The 12,573-nt window shown below is 31.6% G+C and overlaps 2 protein-coding genes across 2 annotated transcripts; one reads left to right on the top strand and one right to left on the bottom strand.

The window, feature by feature from the left end:
• Positions 1-222: 222 nt before the first annotated feature.
• On the bottom strand, positions 223-2,988 carry LOC119610037 (pleckstrin homology domain-containing family M member 1). The gene is made up of 6 exons (XM_037965113.1): positions 2,740-2,988; positions 2,473-2,660; positions 1,199-2,358; positions 971-1,139; positions 561-914; positions 223-505 (listed from the first exon to the last, which is right to left on the bottom strand). Exons 1-6 carry the CDS (start codon positions 2,870-2,872, stop codon positions 368-370), a joined length of 2,142 nt encoding a protein of 713 aa, XP_037821041.1. The 5' UTR covers positions 2,873-2,988; the 3' UTR covers positions 223-367.
• Positions 2,989-3,125: 137 nt separating this feature from the next.
• LOC119610039 (LIM domain kinase 1) lies at positions 3,126-12,569 on the top strand (the record flags this gene model as incomplete). The annotated part of the gene is made up of 6 exons (XM_037965115.1): positions 3,126-3,458; positions 3,819-4,622; positions 9,215-9,301; positions 9,413-10,781; positions 10,840-10,994; positions 11,996-12,569. Coding segments are annotated over exons 2-6 (2,937 nt in total), but the record flags the coding sequence as incomplete, so codon positions are not given.
• Positions 12,570-12,573: the final 4 nt, after the last annotated feature.

Genomic DNA, 12,573 nt, shown 5'->3' with positions numbered 1-12,573 from the left:
ACATTTCGAAATTTTTGCTAATTTTTGCATTTGATAATGGAAAATACCTGCGTGAAAAAAAATTTTGAGGTTAAAAATGATTATTTTCTTTTTTAAAGCAAATTTTGAGAGATAATTTGAACTTACCTGATGACGATGGAAAAAAACATTCAAATTCTTACAGAAAAATAATTGTAAACCTTCATTTTCTTTTTAATCATTTAATTTTCTTTATTTTCTACCAAAAAAGCTTTTCAATCTGCTGCTAGCGTTTATTGTTATATATTTTACGTTAATATATATTTAAAGCTTAATAAACATATACTAGGTTAATATAAATATATTATAAAATATAAATAAAATGTCCTTTCTTTAACATAACTAGTCTTTAATCCAAAATCTCCTGTTTATTCTCCTCCACCTCAGGGGTAATAGTACAGACACGTTTACGAAGTCTTTCACATTTGGGACAGGGTTGTTTTTCATTTAAACAGTCGGCATGGAATACCGCACCGCAAGGTGAACACTATTGATAAATAAAATTAATGAAAATATTAACTTTTAGCTAAAGCTAAACTCACCCTAAAAGTAGTTTCTATATGGAAAGGATACAATATGCGTGAACTATTGCATATTTCACAGATAAATCCCTTATAACTGCATAGAGCACATTTTAAAATATGAGCTTCGCCCAGTTTAAAAGCCTTGTGTAATTGCTGATACAATGTACCTCTCTGGATCATGGCTAAATCACTTATGGAATACTGATGTATATGCTCGTATAAATACTCTTTGCCAAAAAATTGACGCTGCAATTCTTCAAAACTTTTGGGGCTACAAGTGCAGAGATAGGCTCGTATAAAGTTGAGACGTATGCGCAAGGCTTGCAGTTCTGCCATAGCCTCAGAGGCATTATAAATATCGGGGTTTAAGATCTAGAATTATAAACTTTTTAACGACTCTAGTGTTATTGTTAAGTTTCTATACAAACCTGCAAATCTATAAAGGGCTGGCTGCGAAATTCCGCCAAAAATGAGGCGGCCTTTTTGGAAACATTATATTTACGAAAATCCCAGTTGTATATAATCTTGGCTGGTATTAATAACGGCTCTATATCCATGCAATTATCACAATAATAATTGCCACTAAAGGCGCATACTCTACAATGTTAAATTTTGTTTTTAATCAAAAATGTCTTATTTTTCCAAATAAAACTCACCTAAAATTGGAATAACCTATACCCAAAGGATGTTGACAGGATTTACATAGAAAACCCTGGGCATCCAAGCCCGGCTCACGGGCTAATTTACATAATTGTTCCACCATTTCTTGTAATTCTTCTATATCAAACTTTTCTATGGCACTGCCGGAAACTAATTCAAAATCAGATTTACTGGCATTGGATTCGGTATCTAAATTATCTTCTCCTTCTTGTTTGTCCGCCCCCTCCTCATTATGTAAAGTCGTTTGTGACTGGGATAAAGTAGTGGTGTTTTGTAGTAAAAACTTTTCCCACACTTCCGTCCAATCGATTTCACGCTGACGTTCATGTTTACGCAGTAAAGTATTATAGCTACATCTATCACCCATTGGAGAACGCAAAGAACTGGCTGAGCTGGTTAAACTCAAAGATCTTTGAAAGGGATTAACACGTTCCCTTTCATCTAAACTGCTTCTCTCTGCACTGCTGACATCCGAACACCAGGACTTTTGCATAAGATTACTTAAAGAATTACCACCACTTACAACATTTTCCATATTATCCGTATCCTTTATTTCTTCTTCCTTAGCCTTGACGCCTTCTTCTTCATTGTTTTCCGCCATTTTATCTTTAACAATTGTTCCGGCTTCCAATGTTTCATCTTCTTCCATTTCATCGACTTTTTGTAAAAATAAATCTATATTTATGCGTGTATTCAAATCATCCACCGGAAAATTATCTGTCCTACGAAAAGGACTGTTAGCTATGGACTCGGAAAACAATTCATTAGTGCGCACTGGCTGAGGCAAAGGTATGGCTCTTGTTTCCTCAGCCAAAGAACCCGCTATATCTAAACCACTTGCAATGGGACAAGATTTTAAAGTGGGAGTCCAGAGGCCCGACAATTGTAAAGCATAATCGGGCCATTGATTTAAAAGGCTGGAATTGAAGGGTAATTTAAATTGCCCCTTAGCTTCTAGGGTATTCAAGAGGGCGGCTGCTGTTTCCAAACGTTTGGAGTCTTTCATAAAGGCAAATTTTTTGTAGTAGGGAGAAAGGGAAGAAGAATTTTTACACATATTATTGAGATAAGAAGAAAGTAAGCAATCGTTGAGCGATAAACGTATCCAAGCACGACATTGTCCTATTTCAGAAGTGATTTGCGATAAAGTGGTTATCTGGAAGACAACAGAAAGGATTCAAACTAAATTTACTTCATTTTCCTTAAATCTCTAGAAAATTTTCAAATATCTAAATATTTTTGAGAAATTTATATTTTTCATTTCTATTACCTGCTCTATAACCTCCTTGTGCATAAACACCATTATGGGAGACCAAAAACTGGGATCCGGCCTTCTTTCCACATCTCCGGCAATAATATTCAAAGTTTGCCATAGAAATGAATCCTTTAAACCATGCAAAAATATAGCCTCTAAGGTAGTGGACAATGAACTGGTACTTTCACACAGCTCCAGATATTCTACAAAATATATACACATTAATTAACCATAACAAAAACAACGTCATTTCTTCAAGGGGTGTAACCCCTTTCAACTAACCTTTAGCATTTTCTTGCACTTCATAATCAATTTCTTTAACATTTTCCTTTAAAGCCTCTAAAATGGCCTCCTTAATGGCATTTTCACGTTTAGTGGAAAACCCACTATTTAAACTGCGAAACAAAACACTCATTTAAACAAAATTCCCACGACAATTTTCCTTTTAAAAATGAAATACTAACAAAAAAGTAATTTGTATACTAAATGCAATAAAAATATGCAAAAACAAAAACAAAATGTAAATATTTACTTCACCTAAAGCAAATTGTTTTTGTTTTTTCTTACACAGCTGTTTTATGACATTTGTTTTGTTTGTGTAGTATTGCCAACTTATTTTATTGTTATTGCTATTTTCTTAGGCTGGCAACTTAATAAAACGACATTCCTTAATTGAAGACGAACGACAGACAGCAGAGAAGAGAAAAGTTTTGTAATTTTCCTTAAAAAATGTAGTAAAAATTGTTTAATTTACCAACAAGTGTTAATAATTTTATGAAATCCACTTTAAATAATAAAAATTTATAGAATTTAAATGCATAAAACCTAAAGAACGTGTAAAAATAATTGAAATTAATGAACAGAATTACATAGAAACAAAACATGCGTGGGTTGCAACATCAGTTTAATTCAAGGCAATTTTTCTAAAATATTTTATGTTTTTTCCTAAGTTATTGTGTGTTTTTTTAAGTGTTTTATTTATATTTAAGTTTGTTTAAAAGGTAAATGTTAAAAATTATTAAGTTTTGTTTATTATATGTTTGATTGTGCATGTTTTTTTATGTAAATTTTTTGTTTATTTTGTTTGTTTGTATGAGTGTGTGTTAAAGTGATTGATTTGGATGATTCATTAAACAAAAATAAATTTGTGTCTTATTTATTTGTTTTTGTTGTTAATGGAGTTGTAGTTATATTAAATTGTTTTTGTATTTACAATATCAATGGTAATTGATACTTAATTATGTGTTTTTTTATTGTTTATTTCTCTTTCTCTCTGTCTTTTTTTTTTGCCATTTTTCTCTTTTTATATTTTTTTCACATTCTCTTCCTATACTATTGTTTTGATGACTTTTTAATTATAGTTAAAAGAAAATAAATAAATTTTGTTCAGCCTGCAAAGAGGACATTGTCGCCATGTCCTCCCCGAATAAAACAACAAAATCTCCTTCAAACCACAACACCAACTCACAAAGTTTACCCCGTTTAACTACCACTTGTGCGGGTTGTCTTAATGAGTTACTCTCCTCCCGAGAAGAGGATTGTGTGGTTGCCTTAGGCCAGGAATGGCATGCTGATTGTTTCCGCTGTTCAGTGTGTGATCATCATTTACACAATTGGTATTTTGAAAAGGATGGTTTACTATTTTGTCGGGATCATTACTATCAGCGTTTTGGTGAGGCTTGCCAACAGTGTAGTGATGTTATTTCCGGACCCGTAATGGTGGCGGGAGATCATAAATTTCATCCGGAATGTTTTTGTTGTTCGCAGTGTTCTTCGTTTATTGGTTATGGTGAAGCCTTTGCTTTATTAGAGCGCTCTAAGCTGTATTGCGATGTCTGCTATAGAAAACTTCTTTATACTGAAAATAATTCTATAGATGGCCTCGTTAAGCCTTTACATTCCATACGTTTGGTGGAAATACCCAAAGATATAACCACCAGTTTACGTTTATCGGTAGATAATATTGATGGCTCAACGTCTTGCAATGCCACAACTGCTGCTGCTGCTGCTGCTGGTCATCATTTAAGTGGCGACAATTGGAATTCTTCTATTTATACAAATGCTTCATCAGCTTCGTCCATCTCACATTTAGATTATATGAGTGGCAAAGGTCTTTTGGCCGGCGGTAGCTCTAGTGATTTGTGTCCTGCTATACGTATATCTGAGTAAGTGTTAGTTTTAGACGCTTAGCCTCCCGTTCCCCGCCAAACTAACATTCCCTTAGATATGCTTTCTAATTGTATGTTACATTAGCAAGGATACTAAAATCCAATACAGCACGTACTAAAATTTTCATTTTATTTTAAAAAATTACGATTCATTTTAATTAAATTCCATTAGCAACTAATAGCTATAGACTGGACTATAGAATAGCCTATAGCCTGTACTATAGTCTGGACTATAGAATAGTCTATAGCCTGTACTATAGTCTGGACTATTGAATAGACTATAATCTGGATTAAAGAATATACTATAGTCTGGATTATAGAATAGACAATAGTCTCAACTATAGAATAGACTATAATCTGAACTATAGAATAGACTATAATCTGAACTATAGAATAGACTATAGTCTGGACTGTAGAGTAGACTATATTCTGGACTATTGAATAGACTATAGTCTGGACTATAGAATAGACTATAGTCTGGGCTATAGAATAAACTATAGTCTGGACTATAGAATAGACTATAGTCTGGACTATAGAATAGACTATAGAATAGACTATAGCCTGGACTATAGAATAGACTATAGCCTGGACTATAGAATAGACTATAGTCTGGACTATAGAATAGACTATAGTCTGGACTATAGAATAGACTATAGCCTGGACTATAGAATAGACTATAGCCTGGACTATAGAATAGACTATAGTCTGGACTATAGAATAGACTATAGTCTGGACTATAGAATAGACTATAGTCTGGACTATAGAATAGACTATAGTCTGGACTATAGTCTGGACTATAGAATAGACTATAGTCTGGACTATAGAATAGACTATAGTCTGGACTATAGAATAGACTATAGTTTGGACTATAGAATAGACTATAGTCTGGACTACAGAATAGACTATAGTCTGGACTACAGAATAGACTATAGTCTGGACTATAGAATAGACTATAGTCTGGACTATAGAATAGACTATAGTCTGGACTATAGAATAGATTATAGTTTGGACTATAGAATAGACTATAGTCTGGACTATAGAATAGACGATAGTCTGGACTATAGAATAGACTATAGTCTGGACTATAGAATAGACTATAGTCTGGACTATAGAATAAACTATAGTCTGGACTATAGAATAAACTATAGTCTGGACTATAGAATAAACTATAGTCTGGACTATAGAATAAACTATAGTCTGGACTATAGAATAAATTATAGTCTGAACTGTAGAATAAACTATAGTCTGGACTATAGAATAGACTGTAGTCTGGACTATATAATAGACTGTAGTCTGGACTATAGACTAGACTATAGTCTGGACTATAGACTAGACTATAGTCTGGACTATAGACTAGACTATAGTCTGGACTATAGAATAGACTATAGTCTGGACTATAGAATAGACTATAGTCTGGACTATAGACTAGATTATAGTCTGGACTATAGACTAGACTATAGACTAGATTATAGTCTGGACTATAGACTAGATTATAGTCTCAACTATAGACTAGACTATAGTCTGGAACGTAGACTAGACTATAGTCTGGAACGTAGATTAGACTATAGTCTGAACCATATACTAGACTATAGTCTTAACTATATAATAAATAAGGCCCGGAAATTTATGATTTCCTTTCTGGTCTTATTGTTAATTATTATTGTTAGTATAACAATTCTACTGTATGAGTCTTTTATCTTAAAAAGTACAATTACCGACTTCCAACAAAACTCAAATACCTTGCTAAATATGTATGTATTGTGTTTGTTAATAGGCATTGTTATTATTATTTCTTTTTTTACTGCAAGTTTGCTGCCAATCAATTTTAAAGGAATTTACTTTTCTTCCACTAAATGATAAGATAATTATTTTACAAAAAATTTGTGCTATTGAAACAAAAAATTCCTGAAGAAGAAACTCAATGTAGTAAAACTACAGAGTTGAGTGAATCAACTTTATAAAGAAAGTGAATTAAAAGCAATTTTGTTAATTAATTAAAAAAGGAAACTATTGTGAATATGTTTTAAAATTTTCAGATATAATATCTGGAAATAAAGATTTTGACAGTAATCGAAAACTGCAAAGGTATTACTAAAGTATCTAAAGGATTAAATGATTAAATTTAACTTTTGTCGAAGTTAAGTTTAGTTACATTCCGATATATGTATGTCGAAATTCGAAATTGGTACTAAAACGGAGATTTAGAACTAAGAATTAAGTTTTGTATTAAAAATTGAACTTGGTAGTAAAACCAGTTTTACGCTAGATATCTAATTTTGTACTAAAATCTTAGTTTTTTACTAAAAATTTAGTTTTTTACTAAAAAAAGTTCTTTTGCACAAAAATTAGCCTTGTCTGTAAAACTAAAAACTAAGTTTTTTGTTAAAAATCTGATTCAAAAACTGAGCTTGGTAAAAACTTAGTTATGTACTAAAAATGACTTTTATTAAAAAGTTCGTTTTATACTTAAAGCTGTCTTAAGTACTAAAAAGAAAGCATTGTTTTAAAAACTTGGTTTCGTTCTAAAAATTTATTTGCGATCTTAAGAAAAAGTTTTGTTCTAAAAACTGAGTTTTGTACTTAAAACTGTATTTGAATTTACAGCTGTGTTTCATACTAAAACCTAAGTTGTGTACTAAAAGGTGTATGTTATGTACTGAAAACTTTGTTTTGTACTAAAAAGTTAGTTTTGTACTAAATACTGAGTTTTGTACTAGAAACTGAGTTTTGTACTAAAAACTGAGTTTTGCGCTAAAAACCAAGTTTTGCACTAAAAACCAAGTTTTGCACAAAAAACCGAGTTTTGTACTAAAAACTGAGTTTTGTCCTAAAACAGAGTTTTGTACTAAGAACTAAGCATTGTTGTAAAAATTGTACTAAAAACTGATTTTTTTTTCTTAATACAATGTTTTGTTCTAAAAATTTAATTTTGTATTAAAACAGATTTTTGTACTAAAAACAAAACATTGTTGTAAAAATTGTACTAAAAGCGGTTTTTTTGCTCTTAAGATATAGTTTTGTTCTAAAAGGTGTGCTATATAGTAATAACGGAGTTTTGTACTAAAAAGAGAGTTTTACTATAAACAGAATTTTGTACTAAAAACTGATTTTTTTATTGAAAACATAATTTTTGTACTAAAATTGGTATAAAATTGGATTGGTACTAAAAACTGTTGTGTTCTAAATGCTAGATTTTGTACTAAAACTGTGCTCTGTTAACTGGAGTTTTGAACTAAACATAACTTTTTTTCTAAAACTGTGTTATGTACTAAAAGGAAGTTTGTACTAAAAGAAAGGCTTTGTTTAAAAAAGAAGTTTGTTTAATTAGTTAGTTAGTTAGTTAGCTAGTTAATTAGTTAGTTAGTTAGTTAGTTAGTTAGCTAGTTAGTTAGTTAGTTAGTTAGTTAGTTAGTTAGTTAGTTAGTTAGTTAGTTAGTTAGTTAGTTAGTTAGTTAGTTAGTTAGTTAGTTAGTTAGTTAGTTAGTTAGTTAGTTAGTTAGTTAGTTAGTTAGTTAGTTAGTTAGTTAGTTAGTTAGTTAGTTAGTTAGTTAGTTAGTTAGTTAGTTAGTTAGTTAGTTAGTTAGTTAGTTAGTTAGTTAGTTAGTTAGTTAGTTAGTTAGTTAGTTAGTTAGTTAGTTAGTTAGTTAGTTAGTTAGTTAGTTAGTTAGTTAGTTAGTTAGTTAGTTAGTTAGTTAGTAGTTAGTTAGTTAGTTAGTTAGTTAGTTAGTTAGTTAGTTAGTTAGTTAGTTAGTTAGTTAGTTAGTTAGTTAGTTAGTTAGTTAGTTAGTTAGTTAGTTAGTTAGTTAGTTAGTTAGTTAGTTAGTAAGTTTGTTCAAATACAGTTCTCTTTAGAATATTGTCTTCTCTAGAGCGTTTCTTCTTTAAAAAATGTTCGTTTAACAATGTTCTTTAAAGAAATATTTTCTTGAAACAGTTTTAGTTAGAGAAGTTCCTTTTTAAGACATCCTGTGGTGAGTTTCTTAAGACTATTCATTATCTAAAGGCAATTCTAGTTATTTGTGATTTCTATTCCTAACTTTTTCGCTTCATTGAAGTATCTTGATTAATTCTTCTAAAAATAAACATTCCTTTATTCCGTTTTCTATTACTCTATTACCTACCTTACCTTTTGGTGTGGTCATCATATTGTTTACATTACTTACCGCTTATCAGTAACTCAAAAGACCTTTGACGAAATCAAAATCTATGATTATTTATTGTATATTTATAATATGTATAATATAATGATCAACGTACAATAACAATAAGTAGATTTCTAAGTGGAAAACAATAACAATTAAAAATAAAAATATTTATAATTTAATTGTAGTTTGTATTACTAATAACATTTATATTTAAACATTTTCATCATCACCCTTAACTTACTAACGCAACAAAACTCACTCATTCTTTTTTCTTCTTTTTTTATAACAAAAAAACAAACGCAAACGTTACTTTATGGGTGAATTTGTTATTAAAAATAAAACTCTACTACTACTACTACTTACTTCACTTGCGCCTTAAAACATTCATCCAAACAACCATCCATCTAACCATCCAAAATCAAAAATAAAAAAAAAAAACTAAAGATTCATGTGTAGAGTGTATGGACGTATTGGCAAATACGTTTTCTCCCTAATAACCTCGATAATCGATCAGTGTTGTGGGTCTTATAGGTAATAAATAAATTACTAACTTATATCAAATAAAAAAAAATAGTTCTTCTTTTGAATTTATTTAAGATTTTTATTTATTTTTTGTCTTTGTTTTGTTTCCTTAATAAATAGAATTGATGTTAATCTTACTAATCTTCATGTGGGCGATCGTATATTGGAAGTGAATGGCACTCCGATTAGTGATAATTCCATAGAACAAATTGATAAAATGATAAGAAGTACGGAAATCTTGCAGTTAACGGTGGAGCATGATCCCATACAAGTGTGTCGCAGTTGCAGTCATGTGGATATTAAAAAGGTAACCAGTGAGGTGTCACTACCTTTGGCTACCTCCGCCTCTAGTGTAGAAGTTTTTGGTCGTAACTATGACAGTGGTGGCAGTTGTACTACCAACACTACCACAGCCACTACCACAGCCACTACCCCTACAACTAGTCCTTTACAAAACAAAGATGGTTCACCCACACGTCTTACCAAACAGGATAAGGACCGTATTTATAAACGTAAAGATGAGGGCTATATAAGTGGCACTAAGACACGTCAATTGCGCAATAAGGCAGCCTGTATTAATAACAATAACCAGCAGCAGGATAAGAACAATTCCACCTCCATGTCTTTTAGAGGTAAAGAAAGATGTTCTAGTATGTCGAAGTTAATGGGAGATCAGCATACAGCTCATACCGATCGCATGTATGATTTAACACGCACCACTTCGTTTCGTGTAGAGCAGAAACCTCAAAGAGTATTTCGTCCTTCGGACTTGGTGATAGGCGAGTTATTGGGTAAAGGTTTCTTTGGCCAGGTATTTAAAGTTACGCATCGCATTACCAAGGAGGTAATGGTTTTAAAGGAATTACATCGCGTAGAAGAAACAGCTCAATTGAATTTCCTTAAAGAAGTGGCCGTTCTCAAGTCTTTGAATCATAAAAATGTTTTAAAGTTCATAGGGGTCCTTTACAAAGAGAAACGTTTACATTTGGTTACTGAATATGTGGCAGGTGGTTCTCTAAAAGAACTATTACATGATTCCGGCTTACCTTTGACCTGGCCAGAACGTATTTCCTTTGCCAAGGATATAGCCTGTGGCATGTCTTATTTACATTCCAAAAATATCATACATCGTGATTTGAATTCTCTTAATTGTTTGGTTAAAGAAGATAAAACCATTATAGTGGCAGACTTTGGTTTGGCTAGGATCATAAACACTTCTCTCAGCAGTAGATATAGCGAGAAATGGCAGTCCTCCGAAAGATCTAGTTCCCAGGAAGGTGGTGGTAAATCGAGTCAACAAAAAACAGACGACTCCGCCAACAATAACACTCCCAACAATAATGGTTCGATGGGTCGCAGTAAAAGTAGATTGCGACGACAACGTTACACCGTAGTGGGTAATCCCTATTGGATGGCTCCCGAAATGATGAAGGGTTTTATTTATGATGAAAAGGTGGATATTTTCTCGTTTGGCATAATGTTGTGTGAGGTAAGTTAAAACCTTGAAATATATTTTCGAATGTTTTAATTGCTTTGTATTTTCATAGATTATAGGTCGTGTCCAGGCCGATCCAGATTTTTTACCTCGTACCCATGATTTTGGCTTAAATCAAAAGGTATTTCGCGAAAAGTTTTGCTATCAATGTCCAGAAGCTTTTTATAAAATTGCTTTCCTATGCTGTGATCTAAATCCGGATAGAAGGTGAGTTCGAAGATTAATGTATATTAGTTAATATAATTCGAATTTAATTTCGAATTTTCGAAATTGTTTCCAAAATGTTCTAAAAGTGAAATTATTGATAAAATTTATACTCAAATCCAATTCTTTAAGAGTAAATCGCCTTTTTAACCGTTTTAAGTTATGTTCGCAAATTCGAATTTAATTTCGAAATTTCAAAATTTGTACCAATATGTTCTTAAAGTGAAATAATTCATACAATTTATACTTAAATTCAATTCTTTAAGAGTAAATCACATTTTTAGGCGGTTTAAGTCATATTCGAAAATTCGAATTTAATTTCGAAATTTCAAAATTTTGTACCAAAATGTTCTAAAAGTGAAATAATTTATACTTAAATCCAATTCTTTAAGAGTAAATTACACTTTTAGACGGTTTTAGGCATGTTCGAAAATTCAAACTTAATTTCGAAATTTAAAGATTTGCACAAAATATTTTGAAAGTCAAATTATATTGAAATTTTATTACTAAATCGAAGTTTTTAGTAATAAATTGCCTTTTTAACCGATTTAAGTCATGTTCGAAAATTCCAACTTAATTTCGAAATTTCTAAATTTGTGCCAAAATGTTCTAAAAGTGAAATTATTGAAAAATTTATACTGAAATCCAATTCTTTAAGAGTAAATCACATTTTTAGGCGTTTTTAGGCATGTTCGAAAATTCGAACTTAATTTCGAAATTTCAAAATTTTTCCCAAAATGTCTTAAAAGACAAATTATTTTACACTTTTCTTACTAAATTGAAGTTTTTAATAATAAATCACCTTTTTAACCGATTTCAAGCATGTTCGAAAATTCGAACTTAATTTCGAAATTACAAAATTTGTCTCAAAATGTTATAAAACTGAAAATATTGAATAATTTTATACTTAAATCAAAGTTTTTAACAGTAAACAACAACAACAAATTCGAACTTTATTTCGAAATTTCAAAATTCTATAATTTTTTTTTATTGAACATTTTCAGACCCCCTTTCGAAACGCTCGAAATTTGGCTAGAAAGTTTACACACTCAGGTGTCTACCAATCAACCAGTACCTCAGCAATTGCTCTACGATATAGAAAACTATATAGGAGGCAGCATTAGCTCAACGCCAGTAGATGTTCTAACACCTAAATCCAATCTTAGTCGTGATAACTTAGATGAAGTGGGCAAATCGAATCACTCACTAAGAGAGCTAGCCGACATCACCAACTTGGATGATAAGGAAGTTTTAAATGCTGCCGCCCCAACAGAAGAAGCAGAAGAAAAAGTGGAGTCCTATAAACTGCCAGATGGCATACCAAAATCACCACATTTAGGCAAAGATTTTTCACCCTCGGGTGAACGTATACATAATAGCCGGCGTGCCCAGCGTAGGCAAAGATTTTTACAAGCACAAAATGCCAGTCAGCAACAAAATGAAGATGAACGTACGGATCAGGTATTGCAAGCTGTAAAGGATAGTCTGCAACAGGAAAGTGTACGCAACAGTCGCCGAAAATTGGACAGAGGCTTTGTGTTGGACATCAGTCGCAGTGGAGTGTTAAGCATCAATAATGTTA

Source organism: Lucilia sericata, unplaced genomic scaffold (assembly GCF_015586225.1).
Source record: "Lucilia sericata isolate MDLA Ls3-8-SP2 unplaced genomic scaffold, ASM1558622v1 Contig001106F_arrow, whole genome shotgun sequence".
Classification (NCBI taxonomy): Eukaryota; Metazoa; Arthropoda; class Insecta; order Diptera; family Calliphoridae; genus Lucilia; species Lucilia sericata.
The sequence above is the reverse complement of the archived record's forward strand: the minus strand, read 5'-3'. Positions and strand labels throughout refer to the sequence as shown.

Excerpts from the sequence above, each read along its gene's own strand:
- LOC119610037 (XM_037965113.1), bottom strand. The coding sequence starts at position 2,872 with ATGAGTGTTTTGTTTCGCAGTTTAAATAGTGGGTTTTCCACTAAACGT. Across the intron at positions 2,359-2,472 it reads ACAAGGAGGTTATAGAGCAG|ATAACCACTTTATCGCAAAT; the intron begins GTAATAGAAATG and ends GTTGTCTTCCAG. Across the intron at positions 506-560 it reads ATATAGAAACTACTTTTAGG|TGTTCACCTTGCGGTGCGGT; the intron begins GTGAGTTTAGCT and ends ATTTATCAATAG.